The sequence below is a fragment of the Cibotium barometz genome, chromosome 3 (genome assembly GCF_041138505.1).
Source record: "Cibotium barometz isolate CiBa-2024 chromosome 3, ASM4113850v1, whole genome shotgun sequence".
Lineage (NCBI taxonomy): Eukaryota > Viridiplantae > Streptophyta > Polypodiopsida > Cyatheales > Cibotiaceae > Cibotium > Cibotium barometz.
The window spans coordinates 19,811,589-19,829,097 of record NC_141048.1 but is presented as its reverse complement, the minus strand read 5'-3'; the positions used below and the strand labels follow the sequence as shown (position 1 = coordinate 19,829,097).

Below are 17,509 nucleotides of genomic sequence, written 5' to 3'. Positions count from 1 at the left end.
GCTTATAGTCTTCAAGACCAAACCATGCAAGAAACCTCTGTATGTACTTTGACTTCAACATCACAATACCATCATTACACTTCATAAACGGTATGCCCAAATAATAATGCAACAAGCCCAAATCTGTCATCTCAAATGACACATGTAATTCAGCGTTGAAGGATGAAATCTTCTCCTCATTAGGGCTTGTGAACAGCATGTCATCAACATATAAAACAATGACCAAAAAACAATCTTTACTCCTCTTTACATAGAGGGTACACTCAATTGGACTATTGCAAAAACCATTAGCAACCGAGTACGCGTTTATCTTCTCATACCATGCTCTGGAAGCCTACTTAAGGCCATATAAACTTTTCTTAACCTGCATACTTTAGACTCATGTCCTTTCTCAATGTCTTTTCTCAACGAAACCACGACATTGAGATACATAAACCTCCTCATGCAAATCACCATTCAAGAAGGCAGTCTTGATATCCATGTAGCAGGTTCTAATGCCCAATGTAGATGAAAATTAATGAACAACACTAAAATGAATGATTGAGAGAAACAACTTACATACACAGAAATGCGCCAAAACCAAGTGATTATGTTTCCATTAGAAAAAGCCTCTTTTATATATTTTCGACCCATTCACACCCTTTCGTATATGGGATAACTCACACACAATACAACCTGCCTTCACACAACCACTCCATTACAATGGGCATCTGACTACTCTACAAGTGCCCCGGGTGTTAAAAGTTCACCGTCCCGGTGAAGAAACACAAAAAACAAGTACATAGCTTCCATTTATGTGTATTACCTCCAAACTACCACAAATTGAATACAAAAGATAACTATCATCAACCACCAAGACATGAGAAGGTGGGACTAGGCTTGCATCACCACAAACCAAACCGTCCCCCCTATTGCACCAAGGGCAGGTCAAGCCCTCTGCCTCCTTGGCTCCTACTCTAATGCACCAAGAGCGGGTCGTACCCTCCGCCCCCTTGGCTCCTAAGACTTCTCAGTACACAATGTTTGAGTCTAGCATTATGCCCCACCATACAACCATCAAACTTCATACACATGATAAGAAGCTATGAAGATGTAAGCATGGAAGCACACCCATGATGCGGATAGAGGTGGTGGTGTCATGTCAGAGTGATGCCATGAACATGATCAACAAATGTTGCTGTAAGTGAAGGTATCATCCTCACCTTGTTTTGTTGTTGCTTTAAAAGTCATCAAAAATCTTCGATGACTTCAAATGATCCTCTCCAACAAGGGACTCACTAGCTTTGTAAGCTTGATGCAGCTTGGGATCTCATCAGGGTACATGCTTTAAGAGGAGTGTTCATCAAGATAAGAGCCATCTAACAATCAAATCTGAATTAATTTGGTTGAACCATTGAAGAGAACCAAGTAGTTTCATATTTCTGCAAGTCTTTGGTTAATAGATAAATTAGGGGTCTTAACTGAAGGACTTTGTGCAATTGATTGGTCTAAGCATTAATGGCCAAGCTCCTATCAGTCCCCTCAAACCTTAGCTGAGGCCCAGACTGTGTCAACCAAATGATCGAACCAAAATAAATGATAGCATCCCTCTTTATCCTACCAAAGAGGTGTGCAATCACAGACCAAACCCTCTGTGCTTCCCTGCATTCCCATAAACAATGGTAAACTGACTCCGAAACTCCTGCACATCTAGGGCATCCTGGGCAAGCACAAGTAACAGACCTCCACTGATTGGTGGCCAGACCAGTGACCACCATGAAGGGAAACCCAAATAAAGGAGGAAATCTGTGGCTTCCTATAAGAGTGCCACAATCTCCGTTAAAATGCCCTCTGAATGTCAATCGAAATGCCGTAAGACTCCCAATGGGGTCTAAGAGTAGGGACACTCTGAATGTGTCCCAAGATAAGATGTCTAGCATTTCGCACCGTATAACTAAAAAAAGGCATGCTTTTCAAAGGATTACAAGCATCCTTCCACTCCCACTCACCGGGGTCCCAAGGCAAATGTCTGATAGGGCAGCCACCATACAACCAAAGGCTAACACTCTCTGTGATCATCCTTGGGGGCAGGGGGGGTCAACAAAGACGTGCTTCCCTAACTTGCCAACAACTTTGACTGGACAAATTTGGGGGCCCTCAATAAGGTCCTGCACATCACATCTCTCCAGCTGCCATCCATCCTGTACAGAAAAAAAGACCGGTACATCATCCTCCCTACGCAAGGAGATACCCATAACCTGAAGAGGAACACCTGTCCCAGAGAAACCCGAACCAAGAATGATGACGACCTTCCAAAAAAGATCCAGTAATCCAGTGGTTGGGAATGGCTGCATCAATCTGTGCAATCCTCCGGCTAGAACCTCTCAAATGCTACATGATATCCAATCTCTGCACCCCGGTAAGGCTCTGAAACCTCTTCCAAGCCAGCACTGTGGGGCATAGGGTCTCCCCACAAGCCCAGAGAATATGCATAGCTGCCCCAAGAGGCCTACCATGCACATCTAAGATCAAATCATTCCACAGAATGGGCTGCCAGTTAGCTTCCTCCGCTGAACGCGGGGGGATGTGTACCAAAAAACTCCTCAGGCAGTCCCAGGCCCGTAGGAGGGACCTAACCAAGGGGGACGAAGGGGAGCAGTGAACTGCATCTAAAAAAATAAAGCGTGAGCTGAGAGTCCAACCACCTCCGCGTACAGGGACACAGTTCGTGATCTGCTGCATGAGAAAGTCCTTCCACGGCTCAGTGCCTGGAAGAAAGCCCCTAACAACAAGCTTACAAAGCAAAGCCTTACATTGCACCTCGAGGTCAATGATATTCAATCCCCCTTCCTGCTTAGGCCTAATAATGGTTTCCCAAGCAACTCTAGCCCTGGTGTCTGCATTTCCATCAAGCCCTGACCAAAGAAAGTTCCGAATTAGGCGACGAAGCTGGCCAATGCAGCCCTTATGAAAAATCCAATACGAAGCAATAAACCAAGTCGTGGCTAGCAAAACTTGGTTAACCACCAAAGCTCTAGAGGCCAAGTCGAGCTTCCTCCTACTCCAGTGATGAAGTTTGCTTTTAATGCTTAAGAGCACTGGAGCAAACTGTTGTGTAGGGGAGATGTCAACGCCCACCTGACAACCAAGGTATCTGGCAGAGCATCCTCTCTCAATCCAAGTAAAACCAACATCTGTACCCCAATCTGCAAGAGGAGAATCACTGATCCAAAAACCCACTGATTTATGCCAATTGATAGTAGCTCCTGCTGCCAGACAAAAGGCCTCCAAGGCTGTCCGGAAAGCACATAAACAAGCATGTGAAGCCTCAAGGAACAATGCCGTATCATCTGCTAACTCAGAGTCCAAAAACTCTTCCTCTGTGCATAAAGGCAGCCTGAGACCCACAACACCAGGGGCAGCCCGAAGAAACCTGCTCATAGCCTCAGTTACAATGAGGTACAGTAAAGGGGCGAGGGGACAGCCTTGCCTCACCGAACGGGAAATCTGAAAACGCTCGCCGCCCCCCCACAAGCTAAGATAGTGCTATGAGCCTCCCTGTATAGGCAGGACACCCCTCTAATCCAGTTTTGGGAAAGCCCCATATGTGCCATAGTGCCCTCCAAAAAATCCCAATCCACTCATAAGCTTTTTCAAAATCAAGCAAAAGAATGGCAAGAGGCTGCTGACTAGACTTTGCCCACTCGACAGCTTCCCAGAAAGAAAAGATGTTATCAAATATACTCCTTCCTTGGAGGAACCCATTCTGTGTATCATGGATAGTCCTTTGGAGAATCAGCTACAACCTTATACTCAAGGCTTTAGCTAAGATCTTATATGCAGATCCAAGGAGAGTGATGGGCCTCCATTGTTTAATGTCAGCCTTGTCCCCACTCTTGGGGATAAGGTGGATCAGCCCCTCCATGAGGTAAGGCAGCATCATACCCGACAGCCACATTTCCTGAAGGGCAACAGTGATAGCATCTCCAATATGATCCCAAAAAAGAATGAAGAAGGCGGGAGAAAGACCATCATCCCCTGGGCATGAACCACTGGAAAGAGCATGTAGTGCGTGAAGGAATTCATCCTTCGAGAAAGGGGCATCCAGGGAAGAACACACAGCATCTACAATGAGCTTGGGCATGCACTCCCAAACTTTCTGCCGTGCCACATCTCTCGGAGGAGAGGGCACCTCTGCAGTCAACAAAGACCGATAAAAATCTGAAGCAATATCCCTTACCTTGTCAGGCTCAATCTGAAGCAATACCCCGTACCTTGTCAACCCTATGAATCCTGCACATACCACACAGAATCCCTGCTATGGGAAGGCCTCTGTGCTGAAAAAAACTCTTTGTTGCATCTGCCACCCATCTGAGTCCAAAAAGCCTAGTTCGCATGAAACACAAACTCATCCCTCTTGTCCATGGCCAATTGCAGCTCTGCTCTAACTGTGGTTAAGAGGTTTGTAATCCAAGACGCATGTGGATGCTTTTCATGTTCCCTCTGAAGAGCAGCAATCCTACGCCTAATAGCTCTTTCCTTGTCCAGAACCTCCTCCTTCTTGGACAAGGCAGCGCTATGATAATGAAGGCTGGTCCTCTCAAGAGCCAGCGCAATATTATGACGAGGATCAGGACCATCACAAGATCTCCATCTCTCTCTGATCTCAAGGGAGATGTCAGCATCTAGATAAAGAGAGTCAGGGATACGGACACAGGGAGAGACCGAGCGAGCCCCAGGTTCCCTACGACACAAAACGACGGGGCAATGATCGGATTTGGTGGTGCCAAGCGTGATAGCAATGGTGCCTCCTCTGTCCAGGGACCAATCATCCACATAAAATCTGTCCAGACGCGTAAAGATGCTCTCAACCCCGCTCCTGCGATTACATCAAGGGCAATGGCATCATGCTGAAAATCCTATAATACATGATCCCCATTGCGCTGAGCATCCTGCATATCGCCCCCTCCAAGTAGAGAGGACTCAACAAAATCATCCTGATCTGATATACCATCTCCCTACAAAGAAGCATGAGCTGATACATCCCTCTACCCAGAAACATCGTCTATCTGAGGTGCAAGATCCGAGGAGGTCTTCCCATCAATCGCACCAGGTGGGCGGGCGTGAGAGACAGCTCGCCACACCTGGCGGACTGTAGGACGAGAAGGATCCAAGGGAGGTGGCGCCTGAGAAGCACGCTTGCGAGGCCTCCTGTGACCCCGAGCCCGAGGGCAATCTCGAGCAAAGTGACCCTATTGGTGACAAACCCGGCATTGATCGGGGTTACCTGCAATCTCCATTTGTTGCTTCAAAAGACCACTAGGGCCCGGAAGCAAAACATAGTCCTCAAAAAGCTCAGAGTCACAGGCAAGAACCATGACCCTGGGGACAGCATCCGCCAAGGCAGTACCCACCTGGGCAGAAGATGTCGGCAAAGCGTGGAGGGGGGGCACTTGAAGAACCAGCCCAAAGGCGGACCCGATGGCCTCTAGCATAGGCCAATATGCGCGAGGAAGACCTCGGAATCTTAGAGTAATCGGGAAAGGGTTCCGGTCTTCCTCAACAGGGTCAAAATAGCTGGAGTAGGGAAGAAAAAAAATCTTCCTCGGGCCCAATGGCAAAGGGCTGCCCTTCAAAACCTCTGAGGCTGCGTCCTCGGAATCGAAATCCATCTGGAAGAAACCTCTTCCAAGCAACCTGACATCTCGAAAAGTGTGGAGCGAGGTCGGAAGGCAAAGCCGCCAGGACCCATTCCTGAGCCTAGAGACGGGAAGGGTGAGATCCAAAGATTCTGGCAATGAGGGTCGTTTTGGAGTCTTTCTCGATTTCGGCGAAGAGGACCACGAGCTCATCTTCGGAAAAAACAATGGTTCACCCGGCCGATGGAGAATGATTAGCCATGATGCTAATCGAAAAAGAAGGCCGACTTAAAACCGGATGAGGAGCAATCCGAACCAAGGGGAAGAGGCAGGCAAGAAAATTGGGAATCTTGAATATCTATGCACCTAACGTGAGAGGTGAAAGGTGGCCTTTTGGGACACCATTACAGCTATGCATATTCTCTCGGCTGGCTGGGAGACCCTATGCCCAACAGTACTGGCTTGGAAGAGGTTTCAGAGCCTTACCGAGGTGCAGAGATTGGATGTCACGCAGCATTTGAGAGGTTCTAGAAGGAGGATTGCACAGATTGACGCAGCCATTCCCAAACACTCGATTACTGGATCTTTTATGGAAGGTCGTCATCATTCTTGGTTTGGGGTTTTCTCTGGGACAGGTGTTCCTTTTCATGTTATGGGTATCTCCTTGCGCCTAGGAAGGATGATGTACTGGTCTTTTCTTTTGTACACGATGGATGGCAGCTAGAGAGATGTGATGTGCAGGACCTTATTGAGGGCCCCCAAATTCGTCTAGTCAGAGTTGTTGGTTGGTTAGGGAAGCACGTCTTTGTTGATCCCCCCCACGGATGATCACAAAGAGTGTTAGCCTTTGGTTGTATGGTGGCTGCCCTATCAGACATTTGCATTGGGACCCCAATGAGTGGGTGTGGAAGGATGCTTGTAACCCTTTGAAAAGCAGGCCTTTTTTTAGTTATACGGTGCGGACTGCCAGACATCTTCTCTTGGGACACATTCAGAGTGTCCCTACTCTTAGACCCCATTGGGAGTCTTACGGCATTTCAATTGACATTCAGAGGGCATTTTGACGGAGATTGTGGCACTCTTATAGGAAGCCACAGATTTCCTCCTTTATCTGGGTTTCCCTTCATGGTGGTCACTGGTCTGGCCACCAATCAGTGGAGATCTGTTACTGGTGCTTGCCCAGGATGCCCTAGATGTGCAGGTGTTTCGGAGTCAGTTTACCATTGTTTATGGGAATGCAGGGAAGCACAGAGGGTTTGGTCTTCGATTGCACACCTCTTTGGTAGGATTAAGAGGGATGCTATCATTTCTTTTGGTTTTATCATTTGGTTGACACAGTCTAGGCCTCAGCTGAGGTTCGAGGGGACTGACAGGAGCTTGGCCATTATGGTTAGGAAAGGAGTTGCTCGGTAGTGTTGTCTTCAGGATTTGCCATTTTCACACTTAGTCCCTTTGGCACAGAGGTTAGACAGTTCTTGGGAGATTATTGCTAGCATCTCAGCCTAGAATATCTGGAAGGCTAGATGCACTGAGGCCATTGAGGGTACTCCCGTTCTTGTTTCTCCAGGGCCGGAAGCTGGCCCAAAGGTGCTGCCAGAAGTCCCTAAGGAAGGCATGGGAGAGCCTCTATCGCCGCCAATGCTCAGGCGCCCACTTTATGAGAGAGTGGGACATTGATATCTTTTTCACATCCTCTCATTCGGGACCCTATTGGCAACACAGGGCTCCCGATTGGTTGAGATCTCCACCTTGCTTGGTGTGAAATCTCCATTTTGTAAAATTTTTCATACCTAATAGAAGTCTCCTTTCTGAAAAAAAAATGGAAGGGAAAAATGTCTAGATGATGAAGGGGATGAAAAGAACAAATGGTTAAGGCAGGATGAAAAGGGATTAGCTATCATTGCACTAGGATTGGGAGATGGATTTATCCACCACATTGCATCACAAGAAACATCTAAGGATGCTTGGGATGAGCTAGAGAAATTATTTAGGGCAACGCAAAATAATTCAAAAATAAACTTGAAAATACAATTCTTTAGCTTGGACATTTAAGGATAGTGAATTACTTTCAACACACCTTTAACAAAAGGAAGAGTATAACTCAACAATTGGCTGGCATTGGGGCACCAGTAGAAGAAGGAGGATGCCATAGCCATATGGTTAAAAAGCGTGACACTTGAGGATTATGGGTCCTTAGTGGCTACCTTGAAGAACCTACCAGATCCAACCATTGCACGAGTGGAAGCAACACTCATAGAAGAAGAGAAGCGAATTCGAGAGAAGACAGTTCAAGCTACATCGAGTGAGAAGAAAGCACTCTTCTCAAGAGGACCAGGACCGAGAACCAGAGAAGGGCCAAGGACAAAGATAACATGTCATCATTGTGGCAAGATTGGTCACATAGCAAAGGATTGCTGGCACAAAAAGAGAGCCGAAGCAACCAATGTAATGTCAAAGAAGGAAGACAGTGATGTGGCCTCACATGATGGAGGCAACACCGATCATCTCTTCTAGATGATATGAGGAGCATGGCTTCTAACCCCTCGTTGTAACCCCACTCTCCCGGTGTGTAAAGTGTCAAGACAAAGCCAACATTGTAACTCATAGAGCAACCTAGACAGACTACTCCAACCTTATGAGTATGGAGTGTAGGTCAGGTCAATACATGTTAGGTGTTAGACCCTCATCACATTGAGGGAGGTGTTGAGAAAAGCAATGTATAAGGGTGCAACATGAATAGAGCAAGGGGAGGAGCATGCACATTAGAAAGAGGAATAGACTAAGGCCACATTGGCAAGGTTGATTTGTTTGATCTTTTGTAAAAGGTGAAGTTAAATGTCAAAAAGGTAGCACATGGAAAGCGCAAGGAAGCACATGTCCTGTGAGCATTTATGGACACATGGTTGGTACTAGGGTGCACACATCTTGTGAGTTGGGAGCTCCATCAAAGCTATATAAGCATGTACTTGGATCAAGATAATGAAATGAGATTATGTGGGTTTGTGATTAATCACTTGTCATTGTTTTTGATATTAGCTTAATCACTCTTTGTATTATGCTTAATCATGTCCCTCATATGCTTTGATCCACCTTGAGCCTAATCAAGCTTGGTTATCCTCTCCAAGCAAACCCTGAAGCTCCTCTTCAACAATCAACCAACAAACCTACAGCTATCCTGGACTTGCATAAGTGGCCCAGAAGAGTCTTCTACAGTGTCCTTGGGGATTGGTGGATTCTCAATCGACACACAGTCTTCCTCGCTCTTGTGTTGGGCAGTCATAACTCTTGTTTTCAAGCATTGTACAGAAGTTCTCCAAAGAAGTAATATAAGCAAATACTCCCGCTTGCAAGAGGGGGCCCTTCAGTGGGTATTTGGTACCCAATACTTTGTCATCTACATTCTCTTTTCTCTCTTTGCTCAATGAATGGATGCCAAAGATCTCACCAAAGTAAAGGTTTAAAGAAGGCTTTGTTGCATGTTACCACGGTCAACCTCGGTGCATGTAACATTCAAGAAGTTCTTTTTGATGCTTGGCACAAACAAGTCTTTTGAGAGAGTGATTGTCCCACCATTTGTAGCATTGAGAACAACCTTATCAACTTCTTTTACTGGATACGAGGAGTTGTTTGCACATGTGATTGTTCCTCCTTAAGGAGCAAACTCAAGTGAGGAAAATAAATCATGCTGAGAAGTAATGTGCTTGCTAGCACCACTATCAAAGTACCAGACATGTTGATCTCTCACTGACATGCCTACATCATGGACAAAAGGATCATAACTACAATGCCCAATCATCACGTGCATAGTTTGCTGACTCCTCCTTTTCAGCACTTAGTGCTGAGGCATCGACCATGCCTGACTCTTTCTTCTTCTCCTTCTCCAGGCTTTTTCTGCATGCATTGATGTAATGCCTGGCTTCCAACAATAGTTGCATTTCTCTTAGGCTTATTACCCCCCTTCTCATCATCCTTTCCAGAGAAGACTAGGCTAAGTCTACCTTTGGCTTATATAGTTGCCTTGAGAAAAGGCTTTGCCTTTACCTTTTTGACTGGCAGTAAATGCCTGATCTCCCACACACATACTAGTTCGGTTTTGCCGAGATTGCTCTTCTTGCAAGAGCACTACAGCCAACTCATCAAAAGTAAGTACATTAGGGTTACCCTTTATCATGAGCCAAAGTGTAGATGCAAAACCCTGGTATAAATCTAGTACAGCTGTAAGAACAGTAGACACCAAAGACCTGTCTCGATAGGCCTCATCAATACATGCCAGCTGCTCCCCCCCTGAGATCTTTAATCCTTGTGAGGAACTCATCCATTAAATCTCTCTCATTCATATGCTCAGACTCTAACTGCATGCACAAGTAGGTCAGTCATGCCTCGTTACGCACATAGTAAAAGCGCAACAAGTGCATGCCAAGCATGCTTCGCAGTTTTACATTGAGTGAATGTGGGTGTAATGCTCCTTTTCATTGAAAGTGCATGTGCATGTGCATCCCTATCATTGCACCTGACTTGTTCCATTGACGGAGATGCGGAGGCAGATACCATATTTACATCAGAACTCATATCACCATCCAACGTACCTGTACTATACTATTGTGCTGGCGAGACAAGGCATGCCTCAATGCCAATAACAACATTCCAAAGCTCTTTGGGGACCAATACATGGTGAATCATATAGGACCACAATAGATAGTTGTCCCGTCAAGCTTATCCTCAACGGAAAGCATACCAAATACACTACCTGCCATTCAACATGCAAATAACTACTCTCTGACATATAATGCAAATATCTCAACTACCTGTAGGTACTGTTGATGTCCACTAAATCCAACCAATAAGCCTGCCAATAGATCACTGATGACGGTGGAAACCTGCAAAGTGTATGAAAAATTACAGAGTGTAGAGTGTAGAAACGATACTTGCCGAGAATGCAAAAATCGATGATAATGTTGACGATGTTGAAGATGTTGTTGAAGATGTTGAAGATGAGCTCAAAGATGCAATGTCAAAGATGACAACAGCTCTGTTTGCACACCAAATGCTGCTTCTACTCTAAAGAATATCCACAATCGAACAAAAATAGGTCAAATGAACTATCCCCTGGGTTGCCTACAGAAACCTTAAAGCATGCGAACAAGCCCTGAAATACTCCAAACCGTGCAAAAACTCTGGTAACGTAATTAACTAACCTAGTTAACAACACACTATAGAGTATACCTTCTCCACCTAAGAGGATAGCTCAATGTGAGACAATCAAAAGAGCACCTCCAAGAGAAGATGACACAGGGGTGAGGGCCAAGAGAACCTGCTCTGATACCAATTATTGGAGTGGAGATCAAAGTAGCAACGCACACATAGATGCAGCAAGCAAGGAGAGAGAGAGAGAGATGGAATCACAACACTCATAGTAGATTGATGAGAATGAGCGAAGTACAAGTGAAGTGACATAATAAGGTCACTTACACACTCAAAAGAGTGCGTACATACGCTCGGTGGACTCCTAAAGAGAGAAAAAGTGCCCCAACCCATTATTAACCTACATCCACACATCATTACCATATAAATGGCTACATGCGTGCCCAATCTCATGTGAATCCCATGGACCTGCTGCAAGGAGGCACTGTGGTATAGGCTCTTGTAGGTTGTATCCACTGTGATGGGCTCTAGTGCATCCCTATCCACCCCTCTAAGCTGAAAAAACTCGTGATGGTAAGCTGAAAGGAGGGCTGTTGGGAGCAAGGATCTCTCAATAGTGATTCTTTGTGTCCGTTGAGCTGCAGTAGGAAGAGTCCAAGACACCTCTGATCTGGGTACTCCATGATCCGGGATAAGAGTCCAAAGCCCTCTCTGAATAGACAATGAAATCTCCCTCTAATCTCATAGTAGACTGGGCACTAGCAAACAGTGCTCCTCTCCGACTCAACCCCCATCTAACTCAGTCTACATATCCTATCCTCTCTGGGTATCCCCTCAGCTTTGCCAATCTCTATCCTCAGTCTATGGGATGATACTCATAGCATGGGACATGAAGCCATCAAGATAACTTGATCTCTGTATGAAACCATCTTCTCTAAATCTCAGGAAATGACCTTTGTAGTACTGCATCTTGGTAGGCAATGGACCTACCGATGTGATCCACGCGTTACAAGTGTATAGCCCCAGTAGATCGTATCGGATGACCACATTCACATCCTCATGTGTAAGCCTAATGTATAGGGAATCTAGATCATAGTGAAATGGAGGGAGCCGGTCCATCTGTAATCCATGTGCCTGAAACCAAGTGAGTACTATGCCATACCAAGATGAATGCTCTCCTCGAGCCGCTATCTTTATGATGACTGTAGTGCAAGTCAGGGAAGTCGAAGTGGGTCCATCTCCCTCACCCTGTATATATAAGTGACTTTAGAACACGGCCTCCATCAACAAAGGAGCCGTAGGAAACTCTGCCTGGATGATCTGGTGGGGAACAGATGGCTTGCTGCATATCATTTCTGATAGCATCATGATCTGAGGACGCTCTATGCGCTGCCAATCTGCAAAGGATAAATCTGGTGCCCAGAAGGGAGTTGCATACATAAGTGCCAGTGTGACTAGGGTGCCAAAGAGACAACCCTTCGTCCTCCGCTCTGAAAATACACCTGGAAAAACTGCCTCTCCAATAAGGCTAGAGTTGCATATCCTCTAGTGAGTCTATCCTCTGTTGCCTGTCTCATAGAGAAGTGTGGACTAGCGAAGGTAGCTCCAAGATAGACATAGAAGTGCACCACCTCAACCCTCCTACCCATGTAACTGATCTCTATAAGGCGTGCAGCTGGGTAGGAGGTGTGAAATACCATAACATTGGTTTTTCCAAGGTTGACTGGGAGCCCCCTCTGTGCAAAAATCCTGTAAAGTATCCATGTGCTTCTGTAGCCCCTACAATGAGTACAATATCATCAGCATATAAAAGGATGGAAACAAGAATACCTCCTAGAAAAGCTCCTCTAACTCCGATTCTGTCAATGAAGTCTGAGATCTCATCTATGTAAAGTCCAGAGAGTGTCGGAGATAGTGGGCATCCTTGTTTCACTCCGATGGTGCTAAACCTCTCCAGGGCATCTCAGCTTGCCAATAACTGACTCATATAAGGTAATGATAGCCTAGATCATGTAAACGCTATAGGAGACAGGCCCAAGGCACTGTATCAAAAGCTTTGCGGAAGTCCACAAAGCAGCAATATAGTCGGCGGCTATCTGCTTTGGCCTGCTTGATGATAGCCCAAAGCATGAATATGTGATTCAGTGTGGAGAAGGTCCTCTTGAATCTTGCCTACCCTGGTGCCGTAAATCCCTCTCTGCCAGTGTACTGAGCTTAGACTCAAGTATAGATCCATAGAGCTTTGCCAAGATATGGCTGATCATGATGGTTCTATAGTTATTAGGATCCATGGGGTCTCCCGCCTATGGTTGGGGGCAATAATGTGTGATGACCAGGTGGGAGGAAAGCCCTCTGAGAGGGTCCTATTTGAGAGAATAGTTGAAGGCAGCAAGCGGAAGAACACAAGAGACTTGGAGCAGCCAGCAATGATCCAACACTTAAGCAAAGATGATGAATGAATTAAATGGCAAAAAGCCTGTTCTTATATACATCATGAAGGGACTGGTCGGCCAGCATAAAAACCCATGACTGAGGACAAAGTCCACGGCTAGGAAAAATGCCTAATAAATGGTGGGAAAAATACCCAAAAATATCAAATAAATATGTTGAATAAAAGGGGGCATAAAAGGGATCAAACGAGGCTGGAGAGATCATTCCAACACCTCCTCTTAGCTCCAACGCGGTGGTCCAACTCCCATACGGGTAAGAAGCTAATCAATAATATCTCGAGGAAGAGGATTGGTGAAGAGATCATCTAGGTTGTCTTGAGAGGGACAATACTCCAGAGAAATGATGCCGTCAATGACCAGCTCACGAACAAAGCGAAAATGAACCTCAATGTGCTTGGTCTTGCCATGATGAAAAGATGAAGTATGTGCCAATGCCAAGGCACTCTGGCTGTCTATAAGAATGTGAATGGGAGAGTCCAAAAGAACATCAAGATTACTCAATATCTGCATCAACCATGATAGCTCGCAACAGCAAGTATCCGAATAAGCACCGTACTCAGCCTCAGTGGAAGAAAGAGAAATTGTAGTCTGCTTCTAGGATCTCCAAGAAATGAGGCTGGAACCTAAAGTGATGCAGTAACCAAAAGTGGAACGCCTAGTATCCTAATCACTTGCCCAATCAACGTCAGAGTATCCAACAAGCTAAGATAGAGACCGTAGTCCAGATAAGTATTGAAGAATCTTGAGAGTGGCCTGCCAATGAGAATGTCGAGGAGTGGAAGAGAACTGGCTGAGAATACTGACATTATAAGAAATGTCAGGCCAGTGAGGATGAGCAAAGAGAGCAAGAACAGAGATGGATTTCAAGCCCATGTTGCACATTCAAACCAAGACACTCCTTTTTTATTCCTTGTCAGATAAGCAGCAATATACAGTGATCCATTTTGGGCTGTGGACATCCCTCGACTAGGGTGGAGTCAAATAGAAAGACTACAAATAATGTTCTCCTTTATCCGCAATAAGCCCTCCATTTCACATCATATCATCTTAACAAAGTTTGCACCACACCCAATAAACGTAGATGCATTATTTCAAATAGTTACATACAAACCTCCAAATAATAAGCTTCTTTTAAAGCAATATGTGAGTTTGCTTTTTCTTGCTTTTCACTTATGGGAGGTCTTTCTTTGATTTAAAGGCATAACCATAAGCCTTTGTTGCTTTTTGGATCTACACTTATCAAAATCATGCAAGAGTTGACTCAAAATGATCTTGTATCAAAGCCCTCCATTTGACTGTGATTTTCAAGTAACTCATCTGCTAACATCCCTTCCGGCTTCTAAAGCCACTGTGCTCAGCTGAAATACATCTCATAAGACTAACCCCAGTTCCAGCTGTTACAGCCATGTGTTCTTGTCCTCATGCAAAGAACACGCCACTCTTGCACTTCTACAAGAAACAAGGCTTACAGCTTCTTGCCCTCTTGAGACACAAGCCAAGTTAAAAGCATGAGTGATAGCTTCTTGCCCTCATGCAAGGCACAAGCCAGTCTTGCTGTCCTAAGAGAAGCAAGCCTTGTAACTTCTTGCCCTCTTGCGATTCAGAGAAACAAGTCTTTATCTTGCACTCAACTTGAGAGATGCAAGCCTTTATCTTGCACTCAACTTGAGAGATGCAAGCCTTTATCTTGTATGCAACTGGAGATACAGCCTTTATCTTGTTCTCAACTTAGAGCAACAAGCCTTCATTTTGTCCTCTGACAAAGACAAACTCCCTTGCTCTCATCAGAGACTAAAAATGATACTTTGTAATATTTTTAAATGGCATGCTATTGCCCAGCAAATTAATGAAAATTACTGAGCTTACTATAGTTCTTGGAAAAATCCCATTCCTTATTGCAACCCAAACTTTGAATCTAGAGTTATTGGATGAATTCTGACCTTTGAAACAGCCAAAGCACCCTTTGGATCATCGTCTTCAAGGAGCTTGGAGAGATCTTGCATAGCCTCCTTCAATTGAATATCAAAGGTTCTGCTTTATCTAAAACATTATTGAGAGTTAAATGATAAACTCTCAAGACAGATCTACATCTCTCTCTCTCATTAATGTGTGTGTGTGTGTGTGCACACTTTTTTTTTTGTAAAACTACTGTTCTAACACACACGCGCGCACACACACAGATACACATATACATATATGTATATATGTATATGTATGCATGTACATTAATATATGCATATATATGTATGCATATACATATATGTATATATGTATGCAATTATTGTAAAACCACTGTTCTTACACACACACACACACACATATATATGTATATATGTATATATGTATATGTATGCATGTACATATATGTATGTATATATGTATATGCATACATATACGTATATATGTATGAATTTATTTATTTAAACGATAAGTTAGTTATCCATGAGACTTAACATTTTCTACTGGTAATCGCCCATCATAAATCAACTGCTAAGAGCTGCAAAGGGTAAACGGCTTACACATGAGACATTTTCGCTAAATTTACTCTCTATAGTGTCAGGATCGAGTTTCCGAAAACACTGCTTTTTCCCATTGTCAACTTAACATAAACATTTACGCCTGCAATTCAAATCCCCAAGCCAGAAAAAGGAAAATTATATCAAGCCTAGAAAAGTACAAAATTTCGAACTCGGAATTTTAAGTGCAGGATTTTAGAAAGCCGTTTTTTTTCTTAATAAACGGAAAAAAATAATTGCCTTGATGACAGATATATATGAGAAAAATGAGCATTAGAAATGACTACACAGAGGTGGCAACGCTTGTCGTCTCGTAGGGGCAACAGGTGCTTTTAAATCCATGCATGCCAACAAACCAAAAATTAAAAAATAAAAATGACATAAGATGGATCCTTGTAAAACTTGTGAATTTAATTTAAATTTTTTTGGTCCATTTTTTCCAAAAAACACGGCATGGTTCTTTGTAAAATAGCGATTGTTTAAAATTTGAAGTTTAAATTTTAAAAAAAATAAGTTTAAAGTTCAAATAAAAATTATAAAATATACATGCATATCTCTCTCTCTTATCCACCCAAGTTCAAATAAAAATCATAAACTATACATGCATATCTCTCTCTCTCTTATCCGTAGCTTGCCGAAGGCACCATATTGCTTTGGTGGAGCAAACTTCATATGTTAGCAAACGTTTGCTACCATATGGTAAAACCACGAATGAAACTGGCCTATCATTCCTGCTCTTTTTATTACCCATAGGGTTCTCTCACCAATGATGTGTGATCCCTCTCTCTCTCTCTCTCTCTCACCTTGCTAGCCAATCCATCCTCGGCTTCTTCTGGACCTAGGAGGAGGACACCCAACAGTGGATCCTATGACCCACCTCACCCGAGAGGAGTTACCTCAGACCAGGCCTCCGCATTCCACCATGCACGATACTCCTGGCCCCTTGGACATTAGTCACGAACCCCACACCAACTCCACATCTAGAACATGCTCCATCGCCCATCGAGCTACCTTTCCACTTGGCGTAGCTGAGGGAGATCTCTTAACCCATGCTTTCCACTTGATGTAGCTGAGGGAGACCTCTCAACCCATGCTTGATATTTCGGAGAATAGTATACCATCTATTCGGCATGTTCCTCGTATTTCATGATGTGATCTTTATAGACAATTTTGTATCACTCTAGTGAGATTGTTTTGTTTTGTTTCTATTTTATTTTCCATTCCATGATGAGATATGCCATGGACATTATTGTATCACTTTGGTCTCATAGGCCCATTGAATCTTTAGTAGACATTTAGTCTCTCTCTCTCTCTCTCTCTCTCTCTCTCTCTCTCTCTCTCTCTCTCTCTCTCTCTCTCTCTCTCTCTCTCTCTCATGTACACGGATGAGATATACAGATGCTTATGTGCCAAGGAGCCGAGACGGCCATGAGATGAGCTCACTCAAATATTGATAGAGACGCTTCATGCTGCAGCATCAGAGGCATATCCCCATAGTCAGCCTACACGGAGACAATCTGGGAACATGCCCTAGAACAGCTGGTATGATGAGGAGTGCAGAGAGATGAGGATCAGATTACAGAGAGAGGTGCTCATGGGTGTTACCACTCACAGACAGTCACGGATTACCTTCTGGCACCTAGTGTGACGGAAGAAGAGGGCTTATCTTGCTCAGTTAGAGATGGATTTGTATCAGTTATTTATGAGTCAGGACTCAGGCAAGGCATGGAGACTATTCCATGAGCATTCACCATCACCAGCCATTACCTCCACAGAGATTTGG

General features: G+C 44.4%; 1 protein-coding gene across 4 annotated transcripts in view; it reads right to left on the bottom strand.

Moving 5' to 3' along the window:
* The window catches only part of LOC147639817 (dynein regulatory complex protein 11-like), a 166,293-nt gene extending 150,167 nt beyond the window's left edge, over positions 1-16,126 (bottom strand). For 2 of the 4 annotated variants that reach the window (XM_086774374.1, XM_086774380.1), the window contains exons 1-3: positions 16,014-16,126; positions 15,730-15,829; positions 15,151-15,250 (exon numbers count right to left, since the gene is read on the bottom strand). In XM_086774374.1, the coding sequence (XP_086630500.1) occupies positions 15,151-15,213 (63 nt within the window). In that variant the 5' untranslated portion in view covers positions 15,214-15,250; positions 15,730-15,829; positions 16,014-16,126. The remainder of the gene's footprint in view (positions 1-15,150; positions 15,251-15,729; positions 15,830-16,013) is intronic. The other 2 variants (XM_086774373.1, XM_086774377.1) reach the window with 1 other exon arrangement.
* Positions 16,127-17,509: the final 1,383 nt, after the last annotated feature.